The following is a 20183-nucleotide window of genomic DNA, read 5'->3' on the forward strand; positions in this document are numbered from 1 at the left end:
CTTCTACCTAAAGAGGCGTTCTGGAAGGCTGCCAATTCTGAGTGTATTTGTAGAAAAACCAAGCCTAATTTTTCCGCCTCCACACATAGGGGAAAAATCCACAGTTGCATTTGGCAGACCCACCCAAGATACTCTACCACTCAACCAGCTTCATTCCACTATCCTAGAGGTGCACCAGCAACTATACATAATTGAAGAGTTGTACCCCTGTGTCTTCTGGTACACTGCAGAAGATCCGGGGGGGGGGGCACCTCTTGGATTATGCACTGCTTCATTGGGATCCTGGTTGCTGCACAAACGGATTGCCCTGCCCTGCCCCCACTCCTCCGCCCCCCCCCCAGAATGCCTCCCCTGCCCCCAAAACCCACACTGCTTCCTGGCAGTGCAACCTACCACTGGGTGCTTCCACAGCATCCTCTATCATTGCTGGGTCCAGTGCCCCTTCTGCACAGGGTGCCATAAATGTGCTTTAAGGCATGTTTATGAAGCTCAGTGCTGGCATTAGGGCTCCACTGGATTGGGCCCTACTATTTAAACTCAGAATAGCTTACAGTTCTCTTGAAGACATCACAGTGCCATTCTTCAGAAGCGGAGGTGGGCAGCTGGCAGAGATTATGTTGTTCACTAAGATTCTTCAGTGGTTAAACATATTTTTGGTCTGCCAGGTTGGCTGCCCGAATCTTGTGGAGAATAGAGAGAGAAGGAGGAGGCCTGACGGAGGGATGTTTGGTATCCATCGACGACCTGCAGAACCATGTGGAACATTTGGGAGAAGAAGAAAAGAAGGAGCTGAGAATTGACCTGGAGAGTTTCCTGGAGTTCTGGCCACCTGAAAGCAAGCAATTTGGCATGCAATACATCTCTCACATACTGGGTGTGGTAGGTCTGACCAGTGATCTGAGATCAGGAGAATAGGTTCTATTTAGAACATGCTGATATTTGCACCATTCAGGCTCCCCTCCATACAGGGGCTTTGTTGGGGTTTCTTCAGACTGTTGAAGGCTGATTCAGGCTACAGACAGGTATCTAACGTGGCTAGCAGTTGAATCCCACCATCAGACAGCGCTGCTGGAACTCACGTTCCTGCAGCACAGCCCAAATTCTGGCCTAGCAAAACATGATGCACTAACATGTGCTTCTGGGTTGCTGCCAGAAACAGTTTGAGGTGCCAGCTGCATGGCAGCAGTCCTCCCAGATCCCCAGCGGTTTGTGAGCCATGGGGTGTTTCGGGGGAAAAATATGGGGGCATGTCAGGGAGGGAGGGGATGACATTGGGGCATACGGAATCTTATCCCATTTGAAAAATCTCCCCACCCCTTTTCCCTCTTCAGACATGTGCCACAAATATTCAATGAGACTCATAAGTGGCCTGAGGGTTTACATAGAAATAAGTAAAATTCTTTTTTTTACTTAACTCCCATTTGCCTTCAGGCTACCTCACCCACCATAGCATGCATGCAATGCATGCCTTATCTGGCAAACCTGCAATGCTGTAGCATGGCAGGGATAAGACTGGGCTCTGAGGCTACAATCCTAAACATGCCTACTAAGGAGTAAGCTCTACTAAACGCAAAGAGAGTAAATATGCATAGGATTCTCAAGCACCTAGCCCTGCTTGAGATTAAAGAGAGGGATTAAATGGTAGTTCAGTTGTATAGCGGAAGCAGTGGGGTGTGCAGTAAGTATTGCAAGTGCTGCAATGTGCTGTGTGAACAGCCCCTCCTTCTCACCTTTGGAACCATTCTTGGTGGCAACAGCAATGTGCAGGCGCTTGCTGAACCAAACGGTGTCTCCTGCACATTGCTGTACATCACTGCCTAGAATGGTTCCAATGGTGAGTGGGAGGGGCTGTTTACAGTGTGTTGCAGTGCCTGCAGTACTTACCGCACTGCCCTCAGTAGCTACGCCACTAAGCAGAAGGCCCCAGCTTCAGTCTCCAGCATCTCCAAGGACAGGAGAGAACATTTTTGTCTGAAATGCTAGAGAGCTGCTGTCAACAATACAGCAGCTCTGTCGATTCTGGAATATTAACTAATTGTCAATATTCCAGAGAGCAGAAGTGGCCAACTGGCAGCCTGAGAGCCACACAGACCCCCAGCAACCCTACATACTTTAATTGAGGAATGGAATAAATTTGCCCCCTAATTTAACTGGTAAGGAAAAAATATTTTCCAAGGCAGTGAGAGAGAACTGTTTCACATTTATTGTTATACATACCGTTGGGTTTTCTATAAAGTTTTCTACTTAAAGCCTTAAAGTGGTTACTTTTTAAAGAAAGCAGAGCTTGGTATTTAGGTGGTGTGAATTGTTTGTTAAAATACATGCAGTCTCTGCCTTCCCCATCTGAGAAATATAGTTGTCCTTGAGAATACAAAAATTGACCATCACTCGGATCTAGAGAACCATATCCTTGCTAATCCATCTTGTTCCTTTTTGCGTGGTGCAGATAAACTGCAATGGTTTCACACTGAGTGACCAAAGGGGGCTGCAGGCGGTTGGAGTAGGCATCTTCCCCAACCTTTGCTTGGTGAATCATGACTGTTGGCCCAACTGTACAGTGATCTTCAACAATGGCAAGTAAGTCATTTCCTTCTCTGCATCAGTAAGACTGGGTCATATTGTCAGCTCAGGGGTGAAAAAAATTCTAGAAAATCAGTTCACTCTGAGCTGAAGGAGCCCCTATATCTCTAGATTAATTTTTTGAAGCTGCATGAAAACACTTAGTGTGAAGGCCACTGCCTAATATGAGCATTTCTGTTGGCTTAGAAATTTTGAATGGTGCCTCTTTAGCAATAAAGACTATATCACTTCCCAGGGGGAAAAATGTATTAGAAGATGTAAAAGATCACAGTTATTTGCGAGGTTCTCTTGCACAAGCCCCATTGAAATGTATGCAATAGACTCCCATTTATTCTAATTGGATTTGTGCAAGACAGTGTCTGTATGGATTAGGTAATAGCAGTACTATCAACCATCCTGCAATGCAATTCTGGGCCTTGACAAAAATGTTGGCAAAACTGGTTCATTTGGCAATGTGTTCTGTTTAAGTGTACTGTACTCCAAAACAAAGCAATTGGATTTGGAGCTTAAACACTTTGGCTTATGTTCCTGCAAAGCCTACTCTTTATGCTAACTCAGTTTGTGCCCAAATCATGCATGCATTTCTGATTCTGCAAGTTTGCTGTTTACCATGCAAAACGGTCATCTTCGCAAGATGGAAGCCATTTTGAGCAGTACTTTTCCTACAAACAGTTTACGTGGCGTCAGCCTGGCTTTTGAAGAATCTGCTGCTATACATAATATGCAGGATCTCACCACAGAGAGAGGTTGAAAGCATCAGTACAAAAAATCTGTAGCAGGAACTAGGCAAGAATATGCTGGCTAGTAGAAAGCACTCTTGGAACAGCACTACCTCGACCGTACTTGTGCCCACCACCACTCCAATATGGTAGCCTGAACAACTGCTGGGGCCACCTAGGCAACCCAGTAGTACTTGCCACCAAGCTTGCCACCAATTTCTTTGCCAGCCCTGCAACAATTGAATGAGATCCAGCAACTACTGTACTCTACTTATGTCTCTCCTGAGGCTTTTAAGCAAGTTTCCTGGTTGCTTGGAGCAATGAGACAACTGAAGGGCAGGCTTATAGTAGGAAGGGGTGAAGCTGCACAAGCTCCAGAAGGCAGGCTGCAGGATAAAAACCTCAGTCAGTGCTAGTAATGATGCTGGGAACCTGGACAAGCACCAAAATTAGAATCTCTATAGTAGAGAAGGAGGTTCGTGTCTAAAAAAAAGGCTGTTGTTTTGTGACACCTGTTTGTGCATAATGTTTAGCTAAATCCTCAGCTTCCTAACAAACCTCCCCCCCCCCCATAGCTCTGACATAGTCTCTGACATTGTTAAATATATTTTACTCTCCACCACTTCATTGCACTCCAACTTTGGGGAGGAGAACACAAATAAATTTCAAAAAATCAAAATCAAATACTGTAAATTCTTGTTTACACCTAACTTCTCCACTATGGGGTTACAAGAGGGACCTGCAGCAGAACATTGCATCTCCACAATCCAAATGTACCACTGACTCAAGCAAGCCAACTCTCAGTCCCTTCCACTATCACCTTGTATGTTGTGCTGTTGTTTTTCCAGTGGATACCACCACATTTTATGGCTCCTGGGGCTACTGAGCATAATCAGAATTGTGTGATACACAGATGTGAAGTTTATTGAGTGGCTTGGCTTAACACAGTAATTCCCAAACTAAGTGTCTGGGCCCACTAATATGCTGCATGAACTGTATTCATTAAGGCTCCAGGCCTACCCAACCCCCCCCATCCACCCATGCCAAAAGGCACGCGCTGTGTCCTATATGTGTGTGGGGGATGTGGACAATCAGACAGCCTGCAGGAAATAAATAAAAACATTTTGTACTTATCTCCTAGTAAATTGCCCAATCTCCAGTGGGTCTCCTCGGACATACATCTTCAATTTTGGCATCATATGTCCAAGGAGAGGAAAGACGTGGGGAAGTTTTCAAAGGAGGGGATAAGATCCAGCATACCACATTTCCACTGGATCCAGTCTGTCCTACCTCCTCCCTGGCCCCAGTTCCTTCCCCAAAACCAGGATGTAGTGGGAAAACAAGAGCTCAGGTGACCTCCACCCAGTACCCAATTCTACAGTAAAATTGGGCTAACGCCAGGCTCTAAAAAGAAGGGTTTCAATTGTCTGGTATTGGAAGCATCTGTGCTTCTCGGGGTGGGGGTGGGGGGAAGAGCTCACTTTACTGCAAGTGTGAATGCCAAGATCTGGACCCTGGAATTGCATGATTTAGGGCCCAATCCAATCCAACATTCCAGTGCTTGATGCAGCTGTAAGGTAAGGGAACAAACTTTCCCTGACCTTGAGGAGGCCTCTATGACTGCCCCTCCATGCAGGATGCAGCGCATGCCCCATTAGCTTGGCTGCATCAGTGCTGGAATGGTGGATAGGTTTGGGTCTTTAGTAGTGTAGGGTCATACCCAGTAGGACACATCAACAGTATTTGTTTTATTTTCTGCTTGCCTTTTAGCATCCTGGCCAGCGTTTGCCACCATTGCTACCCGTTTGTCTCTTTGTAAGACCACCCATGTCTTGTTTTACCCTTGCAATTTCCCATCCATTGTCTTGATACATTGTACCACTTTTAAAACAAACATCTGATGTTTTTATAGTTTCATCAACCCAATCTTAGTTGACTCAGAAGGGAGCAGGTTGCCATGTTCCTCAGACCATCATCTTTCACTATTGATTTAAGTGTCCCCCTGGCTTTTGGAATTCCCTATTCTACTGGAAGGGATGTTTTCTCCAAATGACCTTCTTCTGCCTGGTTTCCCAGTCTGAGTGGTAGCAGAGATCAACTTTTCCCAGTTATTCCTAATTTGTCCTCATTGAAAGGTGAAATAGGAGCAGGAAATAGGTATCAGTCAGCCCAGTCTGACCTCTGTTTTCTCTTCCGCATATGTGACGGAGTCCAGATTTGTATTCTCCAGGAGAGGCTGCAACTGTTGCACTCAAGGAAGTTGTGCAGAAGTGCCATCTGACCAAGATCAGGAGCAAAGCCAGGTCCAGAAGGCTGTTAGGCACATAAGCAGGGCCAGTTAAAAAATGGCAATTGTATAGCCCACCAATGGCCTTGTCAACTACATAGTCATAGGAGAGAGAGTGGATTGTCTTAGGGCTCTGATGTGCACCCTCATATGTGCCTTTCACTTCAGCCTTTGGTCTGTATGTGCCCCTTAAAGTTGTGTGCTAGCATTTCATTTACTAAATGTGTGGATTCCATTTGCTTTTTTTAAAAAGCGTTCGTACTTGTGTAAAACTGTGGATGTCTGTTTTTTTTTCAGTCATGAGGCTGTAAGATCAATGTTCCACACCCAGATGAGGTGGGTTAGTCTTGAAAGCATAATCCTTCCCCTGTGACCGATACCTCCCCACACACATCCTGCATCAACAACAAAGTCCCACAGGCAATATCTAAGCTTTAAAGATGCTGTGGGTCATTTCACTGTTCCCATCATCTCTGGAAAAACCCCACTAAACCCAACCCTTTGTTTTGTAACTCCTGCATTTGGTCATGTATTAATTTTCCCCCCATTTAATTATAATCTTCATGATGACACTCACCCTCTGCCTCCTTCTTTGACAAACCTGCCCACACTTGTTAATGCCTGTTTTGATTTATCCTTCTCTTCTGTCCCTTCAGTAGCAATGACAGCATGAAAGTCACTAGTGTTGTGAGAGTTGGACAACCTCAAGTCAACCAGATGAACCTTTTGCACAATGAGCAGACTTGTGATTGCCTGGCCGACACACCACCCCATCTGATTTTGGCTGCATTGGTTAAAACAGACCAGAGACTCTAACAGCACTGATTAAAATAATAGAACATAGAGATGTTGTATAGAGCAATACAACACTGGGGCTGATGGTTTAGCTAGTGCCAAACCACAGCTGTGGCGCCTGTTTTGCTGGACGGCTTCCAAGCAAAAATCAGATTTTTTTGGTGGAACTTGATTGACACAATATTAAGGAATCGGAAAATCTCGAGTCCAGGGGACAATTCAGCCAAAGTTCAGTACTTTTCATAACTGTAATTAAATTTTGTGTATTAACAAATGCAAAACCAGAGTAATTTTTTTCAGTTGCACTGCTTTCAGTGGGAGCAATGGAAGAGATTAACACTCCCACTGAAATCTGTGGGGCATAAAAGTGTGTGAATGGGTGTGTTCACCGATACTATTTTTTATTTAAAATGTGGAGGGTGTGTACAGGTATACCTAAAAATGGGCACAGGCATGATCTTTTCTTGATGAACCTGACTCCCTGTGGCTTCACGCTGCAGTCAGCAGACGCAGTTACCTCTGCACTGTTAGTTGTGGCTTTTTCCCTTCCCTACTGAGACAGTAATGTCTTAGGTGAGCTGTCTGCTTAAAAGAAATTGTTTAAACAGCACTTCTGTGTTTTAAGATATGTTAAACTATGGTGTTTTTTTAAAATAAAAAAATCGGATCCTCCTCTTTTTAAGGTGCAAAATTGCTCTGGAAAGGAGTGAGCAGGATCGTGACATTGAATCTTGAAGCTCATCAGTTTTTGCATATCCGGTCAGAAGTTGCATAGACAACTTCTGCTTCCATTCCTCAAAACTGGTTTTACCTAAACTTGGGTCTTGATAGGTACATCTGAACAAGGTGATAAGGGTCCAGTGATCCTGTTTTTTTAGTATGTTTGTATGCACCCTAAGTGAGATTTCTGTCACTCTTCACTACTTATTGGTGGCTAACGTTTGAAAACGTTATGTTGAAATAGTGATACATGGCTTTTTAGAACAGTGATTCTCAAACTTTTTAGCACTGGGATCCACTTTTTAGAATGACCATCTGTTGGGACACACTGAAAGTGATGTTATTAACCTGGAAGTAATGTCATGACTGGAAATGACATCATCACGCAGAAAAATTTTAACAATCCCACATGACAAAATCAAGTCAATTAATTGAGAATAAAAGTGTACAATACGCATATTAAAAATTTATTTAAAATAAAGAAGAACCCTCCTAACCCTCCCAAGTAGTTGCTGACTTGTTTAAAAAATTCCCCAACTATCCCAAAGGCTGCAATCCTATCCACACTTGCTCAAGAGTAAGCCCCATTGACTATCATTGCTAAAAGCATGAACATAGTAGCCAGTTAAAAGTACAGATCTGTGACATTGCAGTCACATTGCTGTGACAATGCAGTCACATACCATGGTAGCATAAAGGCTAATATACTAAAAAATAAAATACACATTGAAATGAATGGGGACCCACCTGAATTTGGTTCGTGACCCACCTAGTGGGTCCTGACCCACAGTTTGAGAGGCACTGTTTTAGAACATTCAAAGCACATTACCTACACTGTCTCAGTACTCCATACAACAACCTTATAAGATTGGCCAGTACATCTATCACCTTAATGGGAGGAGGCTGAGAGAGTGAGAGAGAGCAGCTTTCCAAAAGCTATCCAGTGAGTTTACACCAGTTGTGGTACAGCAGAGGCATATTTGATTTGAACCAGGGAGTTTCTTCTTTATTGCTAGGTCAAGGCACATTACACAGAGGATCTGAGATCAGAGTTCTGTTAAAAACAGCAACAATAACACAAAGGTTTAAAGTTGCAGGGGATGGTAGTGAATTGGATCACAGCAGTGGTGCTGGAGATGACAAGGTATGCTCTTTCTCCCCATGATCCTAGGTTGGTTTTTTTTTTTTTTTTACTATTTCTGGTTCTAAAAGGTTCTATGCGGTGTTTGCTCTCTGAAATAACAATGACTGGTCAAATTCAGCCCTGATCTGCTTTAACTTGCATGCAGGTTTTTCTGTTCGCTTGTTCTTTACAAAATGAATTTATCATTTATATTATTCATTTAAAGTCTTGTTAACAGAGCTCCACGCAACATTGGTGGCATCTCTTTAAGAAGCAAAAATGTGTGGTTGCAAATCATATTTTCTTTTTGCATTTTTAACTGTATAAAAGATTATCAGTAAGTAATCGGTATTTAAAAAATAGCAAAGGCTCTTTGGCTACCAGGAGATCTAATCAGATCTAATTTAGATATTGTAATCAGCAGAATTAAGTAGTATACTTTTCGTATACAGTACCACTTTTCGTAGACAATACCACTTCCTGCCTCACGGTGGAGCTGAATCTTAAAATGTTCTGCCCAAAAGCTATTTCCTGTATATACCATTCTGACCTTACCACATGGCAGCCATTTTCAGCCACTGTGCCGTGGCACATTGGTGTGCCGTGAATGGTCTGCAGATGTGCCGTGGCCGTTTGCAGGAGGTTTGTTTATTGGTAGGACCATTGGGGGATGTGAGCCCCTCACCAGCATGGTATGCCTTGTCAAGAGTCAAAAAACTGATGGTGTGCCTTGACAATTTTAGGACGCTGTCAGTGTGCCATGAGACAAAAAAGGTTGAAAACCACTGTGATAGAGAATGGTACAGTCTAACCTTCTCCCTGCTGTGCTGACTGTCTCTGTGCTCAGCACTGGAAGCAGCGTTGGCCCAAGGTAGCTAGAGGCGGCATACCAAGTGTTGCCCCCCTTACCCAATTATCTGCCACACTCTGCTCCTTCTACTCACCAATGTTCTACTTTAGCACTCTGCTCCCCTCCACATTTCCTCTTCCTCTCTGTACTTTTTCTAGTCCAGGGACTAGAAGGAGAAGGAGGAACAATGGAGGCAAATAGGTGGATAGAGATGGGCACCGTAACCGCACCCATATGCTGCTTGAGGCAACCACACAGTTGGCCTCATGGGTGGGCTGGCCCTGGTTGGGAGGTGTTTTTTATTTTATTTTTTGGGAGGGTTTTGCTACAAGGAGTACTCAAACATGCACAAGCCACACCTACAACCTGAAGTGGTACAGATGAGGTTTGTTTTTGAAAGGGAGGAAATTTGAACAGTGAACTTCCTTTGCTTGAAAAGGGGTGCCTTGTAGTGTCTGGATTTACCTTATGATGGAGTGAATTCAAGTGAAGGCCTGGTTGTAAGAAAAAGATGCTGAGAGTCAGAGAGGAAAGCATTGCTAAATATGTAACTGGCAAGTGAGAACACTAAAAATGAAGAACCACAGGAAATGATCTGTTGGTGCTTTGAACATTATTGTCAGAATGGCATGAATGCTGCAGGTCAACTGAAGCATTAAAAACACATACTATATTAAAGACATAATAGCAGCAGAATTCAGATTTCAGGTTGATACTCAAGGGAGCTTACTTTCTGGGGGAGACAGCAGCCATGGGAGCCCTGTGTCTGTATTGGGACCATGACAAGGGAAAGGATTAAAATCCCCATTCCTGTTACAGTTCTGATCTGGATCAAGCTTTCTTGCTGCTGGTGTTTTAACAATAGAAATCAGAAACAAATAAGCACACATGGGCCAAATTTCATTCTTAACTGAACATATAATTTGGCCATAAGAATCCCTATTTTCCTTTTCTAACAAAAAAATGCAAGTTTCTAGCCCTAATGATTGTTACTTGAAAGTTACATGAAAGTGTATAAGGAATGCTTTGGAAAATTTCAGAGATGGCTGAATTTCCAGTATGACCAACAAGCAGGGTTTCAGTGCCTAATATGCTTGCTTTCTCTGCCCATGGCTAGTGGAAGAAGCAGAAAAAGATTATGTAAAATAGATGAAAAAATGCATAATAAAAAGTTGCTTGATTTGCATAAATTTATATAAAGCAATTTTGATTACCCTTGTTCAGAATTTTGATTTAGTGCAAAAGGGCACATCTCTCTGGATAGCTGCCCTTTGAGTCTTGACATCATCTAAGGGCTATAATTCTTTGGGAAAGTAATCTATGACATCTTTGTCAATGAATTCCTATCATACCAATGGGTGATATATATAATGCCTCTTTGCTTGTTTGAAACTAGGATAGAGCTGCGTGCACTAGGTAAGATCTCACCAGGGGAAGAGCTGACTGTTTCCTACATAGATTTTCTCAATGTCAGCGAAGACAGAAGGCAGCTGTTGAAAAAACAGTACTATTTTGACTGTACCTGCGAGCATTGTGAGAAGAAAATCAAAGATGACCTGATGCTGGCTGTGAAAGAGGGGAGTGAGAAGGTATGTGGTTGCCATGAAAGCAAAGTGCTGATTCCAGGGCATCTTGAAATGTGAACCTCATCAATTTTCAGCCAAAAAATAGGCCAAAGGCCATGCCAAAATGCGGCTTTCCAGCATGCATCAACTTGTCTGTGTCTTCTGTGGTACGTGCGGAGCCTCAGCAAAAATTCATATGGTGTGGTGCCTTTCAAGCTTTCTTGCTTCAGGGTACCCTTGCCGCACTGATTTACCTGTTAGGAAACCCTGGTAAACAGATAATTATTTGTGGGGACATTCTGTGGTGCACCATAAATTGTTGCAGAGTATCGGCCAGGTCTCTTGGGTGCATCTGGATGCGACAGATTCCATTGCTCTGCCATTGCTCTGAGCAATCTGCCATTGCTCAGATCTTCCCCATTCCACTCCTGATCCCCACCAGCTGACTGATCCCCACCCCAATCTGCCCCTACTACCAACATATCTCAGTTGATGACTGGTCTGCTCAGTGCCACTGATGTTGTGCTATCCCCCAGCCTTTGCAATGCTAGCAGTGTGACACAGTCCTTTGGAGAGGTGGCTGTAATGGCAGTCCGTGGGGTACGCTGGCATGGTGGTACCTCATGGTCCACCAGTGTATCCCACAGATTGGGCCCTTAAACACATATGTCTGTTAAACTGCAGGTGTTGCCAGTCATTAATGGCTCTAGCGATCCTTTCAAAGTGCTGAAATGGTCAGTCTCCTCTTTTCTCCCACAGAAGATAGAAGTTTCCAGCCATCACGGTGGGCAGAGAAAAGTTTGACAAATGAAAGCAACATTCCACATATTGTTAATATTTCATTATTTTTAATGAAGTCATTTAAATTAATTGCAGTTAAGATGAACTTGCACAACTCTTTTCCTCATGCCTTAATGAGATTCCTTCCTCTCCAGTGGCTTGTGAGATGCGTAGGAAGCTGAGTTGTACAGCATGCTTTATGGTTTGCCTGCTCTTACACCTTGGGCAAATTTCAGTTTTCTGAATGGCAAAAGGCCCAACATACAGTTCCATTCAGGTTTCGGGCGTGAGTGTAAAGCAGTTTCCCAGTTTCACTCTGAGTTTTGCTTATGGAATTATCACACTACAGCATCTCCCTGCGGCATGTGCCTATGCTATTTGTTGGGAAGAAAGTAAGATCTATCCCACAATCATTGTTTAGGTTCAACAGAGACTTGTAAGCATCTGATCCCAACAAGATTACTGGCACTAACTTGCCAAGCTGAAACTTGAAGGTGGCTTCTTGTGATACATGTTGTACTTTGATGTGATATTCTGATTTATTGGAATGCTCTAGAGCAAGGGTGTCCAAACTTTTTGGCAGGAGGGCCACATCATCTCTCTGACACTGTGTTGGGGGCCGGGGAAAAAAGAATTAATTTAAATTTCAAATTTGAATAAATTTATATAAATTAATATATTAGAACTGGAACTTCTATGAATGATTGAAGGTCTTGCGATAGCTCAAGGCCTATAAAAGGCCTTGCGCAAATCAAGGCCGGTCTTTCCTTCACTGCCACTGCTGCATCACGAATGTGAAACAGCAAGTAGTGGAGGGAGCCCTCACCCCACAGCTCATGCAAGAGGTTGAACAGTCACCCTCATGCTGAGAGCACTCACGTTGGGCAAGCATGGGTTCCACCAGCAAGTCTGGAGGGTCAGAGTCTCATTGGAGCCTGGGGGCTCCCCAAGGGCCACAAGTGGCCCCTGGGCCAGGGTTTGGGCACCCCTGCTCTAGAGAACACCCACATATCCCTCAAGCACCCACATATCCCTCAAGCAGAGCTACAGAAAACATAGGATTGCTTGAGCAACACACACAGTGAGCTGGGGTAAACACAGTGGTTTATACAACCAAAAACTGTGGTTGCAGTTTGGATGTAGCTTGAAGTGGAATCTCACTCTTGGGCTGTAAATCATGGGGTATTCCAGTTGTCCCTTGACCACACTACTTTTGATCATTTTCTTTGTGACATCTTGTTATTGAGTTTAAGAAAAGGGCAATTGGTCACAATTCTTGCCAGTACCAGTAGCATAACTAGGGGGGAGGAAAGCAAGTATTGCAGGCATTGCAACACAAAGTGTAACTGGCCCCTCCCACTTGCACAGAATGGCTCTGACAGGGAGTGGGAGGGGCCAGTTACATGGCATGTTGTGGCACCTGAAATACTTACCATGCCCCCTCCCATAGTTACTCTGCTGGCTAACACATCCAGTTCTTACACAGCCAGATCTCCTCCTTCTCTTCCATCTCATTAGATTCAGAAAGGAATAGAGCAGAAGAAGAAATATGGATAAGAGAAGATTGGAGTGTAGGAAACACTTGCCCCACCACTCTCCTCTAGATTTTCTCTTCCCTCTGGTCCTCTCTTCCTTTTTGAACCCAGGGAGCTGGAGGAATGGTGGAGACAGGCAGACAGAGATGGGTGCACCCAACTAATCTCTTGCCTGGGGTGACTGCCTCACTCTCATGGACATGCAGGCCCAGGAATCAGGTTTTGCCACTTGGATTTGCAAGTGGAGAAGAAATAAACAAGCACACACCAACAATTTTGTCTTACTTCTTGCAGCCCTCCAAGGAAGCAGTGAAGGATGTCATCCAGTTCTCCAAGGAAACCCTGGAAAAGATTGATAAAGCTCGTTCTGAAGGGATATACCATGAAGTAAGTCATAGGAGTCTTGATCCTCTGTTTACTCAGTCTTCTTTCCTAATGCCTGAGGGTAATCAGAGCAAATGTTCCAATTTCATCCTATGTCCACACATTATTCTACATCAGGGCTCTCCAGACTCCAACTTGTGGGCTGGATCTGGTACCCTGCCAAATCCCTCCCCCATGTGAATTGCGCTTACCATTCCATGGGGAAGCCTCTCATTTGTGCCGCAGAGCACCCCCAACCTTTGTGCTCTCTTCATGCTTCCAGGGTCTTTCAGCCCGAAAGACTGCACAGTGTTTCTCAAACTGTGGGTCAGATCATGAGTTAGTTTCAGGTGCCCATTCATCTCAATATTTTATTTTTAATATGTTAGACTTGATGCTACCATTGCATATGACTTGGTTGGCAACCTTCAGTCTCGAAAGACTATGGTATAAGCCTACAGCACCTGGTATTCCCAGGCGGTCTCCCATCCAAGTACTAATCAGGCCTGACCCTGCTTAGCTTCCGAGATCAGACGAGATCAGGCATGTGCAGGGTAACAGCATTTGGGGAAATGTTACAGATCTGTTCTTTTAACAGGCTACTATGTATAGAATGGCTTTGTCAAGGAGTGGGAGCGGCTGGTTACATGGCATGTTGTGGCACCTGAAATACTTAGCATGCCCCCAACCCCAACCCCATAGCTACACTATTGGCGAGCCCATCAAATTCTTTTAACAATGCTAGTAAATGGGACTTACTCCTGGGTAAGTGCAGGTACGATTGCAGCCTAGGATTATTAAAAATTTTCCTGCTTGATGATGTCACTTCCGGTCATGACATCACTTCTGGTGGGTCCTAACAGATTCTCATTCTAAAAAGTGGGTCTCGGAACTAAAAGTTTGAAAACCACTGCTCTAGAACATTACTGATCTAAGTATTGACAACTGTAAGCTCACAGCATGGAACCATGAGAAAAGTACTTTTCCTAAATGGGTGGTTTTAGACACACTCGGGTACTTGGGTACCCAAGCCTGGCCCAAGCCTATCTATTCCCCACCCCCCTCCCCATGATACACAAAGTTTACTGTGCAAATTTTAACCTCCCACCTCACCTGCACCCCTTCAGCCACCCTCAAACTCCTCCATGGCTCCCTGGCCCCCTCAGCAGTTTTGAATGCATAAGTAGCTAGTCTGTGCTACTAGCTGTGTAGCTAGTCACAATGTAGTAGTCCACATTGTGCCTAAACAGAGTTTCTTCATCCCCGTTTTTCTAGATATTAATCTGGAAGAACAGGATCTGATTCTGCATTGTGGGACAAGTGGTCATTGAAAGAACAGATTGCATATATTTTTATGTGTTCATATCCACTTCCCTGAGCTATATCCCATATCCACTTCTTATATAAATTCCCATCTTCGTTCCTGTCTCAGAATTATAGCTCATTTGTCTCGCTTACTGATCAGGAGAAATGAGTCACCTGATTGATTTCAATCCCTCTTCCCAGTAAGTGCACAGGGTCCTGAGTGCCCCATGGAGGCTCCCATTCAGGACCATCAGGGAGTTGTTAAGTACTTTTCACAAGCCTACTGGGTCCTTAGCTTAACACAAAGAGCTGGCCAGCTAGAATTCTACTACTGTATGTCACTCTAATATTGACATTACAACTCACAATTCATTACCCAATCTGTAACCCTCTGTTTCCAATTCCACTGTAAAATGTTGCAACTGTGCATTGCAGAGGCAGACAGGTCTGACTTGTTCTCCACTTACGATGCTTCCTGTGGTTGTTCCAGGTTGTGAAGCTGAGTCGAGAGTGTGTGGCAAAGCAGGAGGTGGTGCTGGGAGAAACAAACATTTACCTGCTCCGGATCCTTAGCATCATATCAGAAGTTCTCTCTTACCTCCAACTATTTGATGAAGCAGCTGGCTATTCAAAACGAATGGTGGATGGTTACTTGTATGTGACGACTGTTCCGTCTTCTCCCTGGCCTTCCATAATTTGAATGGATGTATTATATCCAGTATCTCTTATTTCTGTACTATCAGAATGCCCATATCAGAATGTTTATGTGTGTCTGAGGATGCAATCCTAACCCGTTATGTCAGTACTTGCCAGCACTGGTATAGTGGTGCCAATGGGGCATGTGCTGCATCCTGCAGTTGGGTGTCACTCATGGAGGCCTCCACAAAGTGGAGATCTCCACATCAGATACAGTAATACAGAAAACCGAACACACTCCTAAGTCTCTAAAATATTTCAAATATAGAAAATCATTGCAGGAGATTAGTATCATTGTATTAGGCTCACATTAGAATAGAAAGTGTCCTGTTTGCACCAAAACATACTTCTGCAGCAGCTGCAGTCCTGCAACTGGGTCCCTGAGCTCCTCTACACTCCTTCATGGTAAGCGGATCCACAAGCCAAAGAGCTACTTTAAGGTCCATTTCTTCCCAGATGTGACACTGTTAAGGAATGTATGCATGTGACATACATACAATGTATGCTTGTGACAGTAGTCACTGCCATGTACCCACCATGGTAATGCCCCCAGCATCCCACATGGGCAGTGAGTCTGGGTGAGATTGGAAAATGAAAGATCCCAATAAATTTCTGGGCCCCCTTTCTTAAATTTCTGAGCCTTTGGCTCCTGGGCCCCCTTTTTGACCCTGGGCCTGGGTACAAATTACCCCCTTTACCCCCCTCTCCTAGGCCCTGCCCTGCACACACATGCATGTGCATTCACAAGCACACACAGCAGAGCTCAAGTGCCTTATAGTCTGTGACACCAACAAGACTGCTCACAGGGACAAGGACTGGCTGGCAGACCCAAGTCCTTCTGCTCTGCAACATCCTCCTGATAGTCACAGGAAGAGAAATTGCAGCCAGTCAGCCCAGGATAAATCAGGAGACCTGCTGGCCCTATATAAGAGGGTTAGGCTTAGACCCTAGGCTTAGGCCCCACAATCTCAACTTTTTTTCTATGGAAGAAGGTGTCAAACATCCTCACTTCACCCCCTCACCTGTCTGCTCAAGAATCTGATCATTAGACCATTTTAGAGGACTTCGTCAGCATCTGGCCCTTGGATCCCTGTTTGTTCCTGCCAGAATCTGACCACCAACTTGACTTCCACCACCTCACCTGCCTTGGGCCCTCTGGAACATCAACTACCCACTTCAAAACCTGACCCCCAGTGGACACATCAGAAGAAATTTGGGGAGGGGAGGGAAGAAGCACAGAAGAAGCAAAGTATTGGGGAGGATGAAGCTTGTCCCTATGTTCATTTTGGGGATGAGAAATAATGGCGTATTGTGCATAAACACTTCCATCTAAAGCACATTTTCTCTGAAGTAAATCCTATTGGTTTTGATAGGGTTACCTTGATGGTACATGTGAAGCATTTTGAAAACAGGAAGTATTATAATAAATTTCAAATATTCTTTCAAATAAGCGTGCTTAGGATTGCAAGCTTATTATTCAGTTTATGATTCAGCAACACATCCAACAATAGGAGACTGGTAGGTGAGATGCTTGCTGGAGACATTTGCTCTCTTGCCCTCCTCTTCAGTAGTGTAGCTATAGGGGCAGCACGGTAAGTACTGCAGGTGCTGCAACATGCTGTGTAACCGGCCTCTCCCACCTGCTGTCAGAGCCATTCTGGGCAGCAGTGGCGTCACTGTCAGAATGCCAACACCAGGCAGGCAGGTAGACCTGAGCTCTACATTGGGAAGACTTGTAGACCTGGGCTCCAAAGTCTATTCTAGTTGTTGCCGCTTTCCCCCCTGCCTGTTTTCCCCCCATTCTGCCCATCCCATTCTGCCCCCATTCTGTTTCACACCCTCCCACTTTGGGAAGGGGCCCAAAGGAAACTTTGTACCCTTGATAAAATTCTTCTCAGAGGTCATGGTGCAGGGCTCATATCTTCTGTCAACTCCAGGGCACCTTTGTATTGCAGCCCCAGCCCACCTACCCAGGGTCCTCTGTTGACACAGATTGGGTTACCCACTGCCACTGAAGAACAGCAAACCTGTTCCCAGCTGCAGGAGTTGTAGGAGTGAAAGAGAGTCTTTCACATAAGTAAAAGAAAGTAATACAGTATATAGTCTATAGGAATAAATTTGGGGACACCAGTGGTATGGGGGCTAAACCTGTCTCCATGCTCTTGGCAATGCCAGCATACCCCCACCCACTCCAGCTGTGTCCCAGATTGCAGCCTGTTTCCTTTGTCCCATATAATTTAAGAGGAGGCATTGAAAATGACCTACACCACTTTTATAGGCCCATCCTTGGTCCCATCCTTTTACAGTCCCATCCTTGAGTATGATGCTGGAGTGTGTTGGATCCTTGCGAACTGGTTTGTGTGTGTGTGTGTGTGGGGGGGTGTCTGTTTGTCTATTTATTATTGTTTAAAGGCCTTTGAAATTTCATTGGCTGGGTATTGTGGGATGTGTGTGTGTCCACTTCTCTCTCTTATAACCTTCTCACTGTCTCCACCCCCTCACATCTTGCTTGCTTCAGCCCCTGTCCCCTCCCACGCAGCATCTCCACTTGCCAACTTTCCCCAGTTTAGTGCCTTCACTCCCTCCAGTGATCTATACAACTTGTGCCCCTGTCTCCTTCAACATTACAGTGTCTCCATTCTGTTCTAGGATAGTGTTACCTCTGAAGGAGCCAACCCAGCTCCTGCCTTTTGCTCTGCTCACAGAAATGCTCAATGATGGATGGGGTCAGTCAAACGTTGGCACAAATATACCTTCCCAGCTGTTATCCTGAGGCCAATGCCATGAGTGAAACAAAAAGTGGCAGCAAACCCTTACATATGTCAAATGTGCAAACTTTAATTTGTAAATGTAAACGTGCTTCTTTTTTTGTATCTCAGGAAACTGTACCACCCAAACAATGCGCAGCTAGGGATGGCCCTAATGAGAACTGGAGTGACACACTGGCATGCTGGTCTCATTGAAGTGGGACATGGGATGATTTGCAAAGCCTACGCTATTCTTCTGGTGACGCATGGCCCCAGCCATCCAATTACCAAAGATCTGGAGGTAGGTGACTGCTGTGGTATACTTTTGAAATATTCTGAGATTATTCACATGAACAACAAATGATGCCGTATTGAACAATCCCTGAATGACAATCATAAGAACAGCTCCACTGGATCAGGCCATAGGCCCATCTAGTCCAGCTTCCTGTATCTCACAGCGGCCCACCAAATGCCCCAGGGAGCACACCAGATAACAAGACACCTGCATCCTGGTGCCCTCCCTTGCTTCTGGCATTCTGAAATAGCCCACTTCTAAAATCAGGAGGTTGCACAAACACATCATGGCTTGTAATCCGTAATGAATTTTTCCTCCAGAAACTTGTCCAATCCCTTTTTAAAGGCGTCCAGGCCAGACGCCATCACCACATCCTGTGGTAAGGAGTTCCACAGACCAACCACATGCTGAGTAAAGAAATATTTTCTTTTGTCTAACCTAACTCTCCCAACACTCAATTTTAGTGGATGTCCCCTGGTTCTGGTGTTATGTGAGAGTGTAAAGAGCATCTCTCTATCCACTTTTTCCTTCCCATGCATAATTTTGTATGTCTCAATCATGTCCCCCCTCAGACATCTCTTTTCTAGGCTGAAGAGGCCCAAATGTCGTAGCCTTTCCTCATAAGGAAGGTGCCCCAGCCCAGTAATCATCTTAGTCGCTCTCTTTTGCACCTTTTCCATTTCCACTATATCGTTTTTGAGATGTGGCGACCAGAACTGGACGCAATACTCCAAGTGTGGCCTTACCATCAATTTGTACAACGGCATTACAATATTAGCTGTTTTGTTCTCAATACCTTTTCTAATGATCCCAAGCATAGAATTGGCCTTCTTCACTGCCGCCACACATTGGGTCGACACTTTCATTGACCTGTCCACCACCACCCCAAGATCTCTCTCCTGATCTGTCACAGACAGCTCAGAACCCATCAGCCTATATGTGAAGTTTTGATTTTTTGCCCCAATGTGTATGACTTTACACTTACTTACACTGAAACGCATCTGCCATTTTGCTGCCCATTCTGCCAGTTTGGAGAGATCCTTCTGGAGCTCCTCACAATCACTTCTGGTCTTCACCTCTCGGAAAAGTTTGGTGTTGTCTGCAAACTTAGCCACCTCACTTCTCACCCCTGTCTCCAGGTCATTTATGAAGAGGTTGAAAAGCACTGGTCCCAGGACAGATCCTTGGGGCACACTGCTTTTCACCTCTTTCCATTGTGAAAATTTACCATGGACACCCACTCTCTGTTTCCTGGTCTTCAACCAGTTCTCAATCCGTGAGAGGACCTGCCCTCTAATTCCCTGACTATGGAGTTTTTTCAATAGCCTTTGGTGAGGGACCGTGTCGAACGCCTTCTGAAAGTCCAGCTATATAATGTCCATAGGTTCGCCCGCATCCACATGCCTGTTTACCTTTTCAAAGAATTCTATAAGGTTCGTGAGGCAAGACTTACCCTTACGGAAGCCATGCTGATTCTCTCTCAGCAAGGCTTGTTCATCTATTTGTTTTGAGATTCTATCTTTGATGAGGCATTCCACCATCTTACCCAGTATAGATGTTAGGCTGACCGGCCTATAGTTTCCTGGGTCTCCCCTCCTTCCCTTTTTAAAAATTGGTGTGACATTTGCTATCCTCCAATCTGGCACTGTGGCTGTTTTGAGGGACGAGTTGCATATTTTAGTCAAGAGATCAGCAACTTGATTCTTCAATTCCTTAATAACTCTTGGGTGGATGCCATCAGGGCCCGGTGACTTATTGATCTTTAATTTATCAATGAGGTCTGAAACATCTTCTCTTTTCACCTCTATCTGACTTAATTCCTT

The 20183-nt window shown here is 44.6% G+C and overlaps 1 protein-coding gene and 1 pseudogene across 2 annotated transcripts in view; one reads left to right on the forward strand and one right to left on the reverse strand.

The window, feature by feature from the left end:
* The window catches only part of SMYD1 (SET and MYND domain containing 1), a 41506-nt gene that overhangs the window by 17068 nt on the left and 4255 nt on the right, over positions 1-20183 (forward strand). The window contains exons 3-9 of one of the 2 annotated variants that reach the window (XM_066626978.1): positions 666-879; positions 2447-2577; positions 5884-5922; positions 10471-10663; positions 13249-13341; positions 15113-15276; positions 18198-18366. In XM_066626978.1, the coding sequence (XP_066483075.1) occupies positions 666-879; positions 2447-2577; positions 5884-5922; positions 10471-10663; positions 13249-13341; positions 15113-15276; positions 18198-18366 (1003 nt within the window). The remainder of the gene's footprint in view (positions 1-665; positions 880-2446; positions 2578-5883; positions 5923-10470; positions 10664-13248; positions 13342-15112; positions 15277-18197; positions 18367-20183) is intronic. The other variant, XM_066626980.1, reaches the window with a different exon arrangement.
* LOC136654961 (5S ribosomal RNA) lies at positions 13770-13886 on the reverse strand (annotated as a pseudogene).

The sequence above is a fragment of the Tiliqua scincoides genome, chromosome 5 (assembly GCF_035046505.1).
Source record: "Tiliqua scincoides isolate rTilSci1 chromosome 5, rTilSci1.hap2, whole genome shotgun sequence".
NCBI classification, from domain to species: domain Eukaryota; kingdom Metazoa; phylum Chordata; class Lepidosauria; order Squamata; family Scincidae; genus Tiliqua; species Tiliqua scincoides.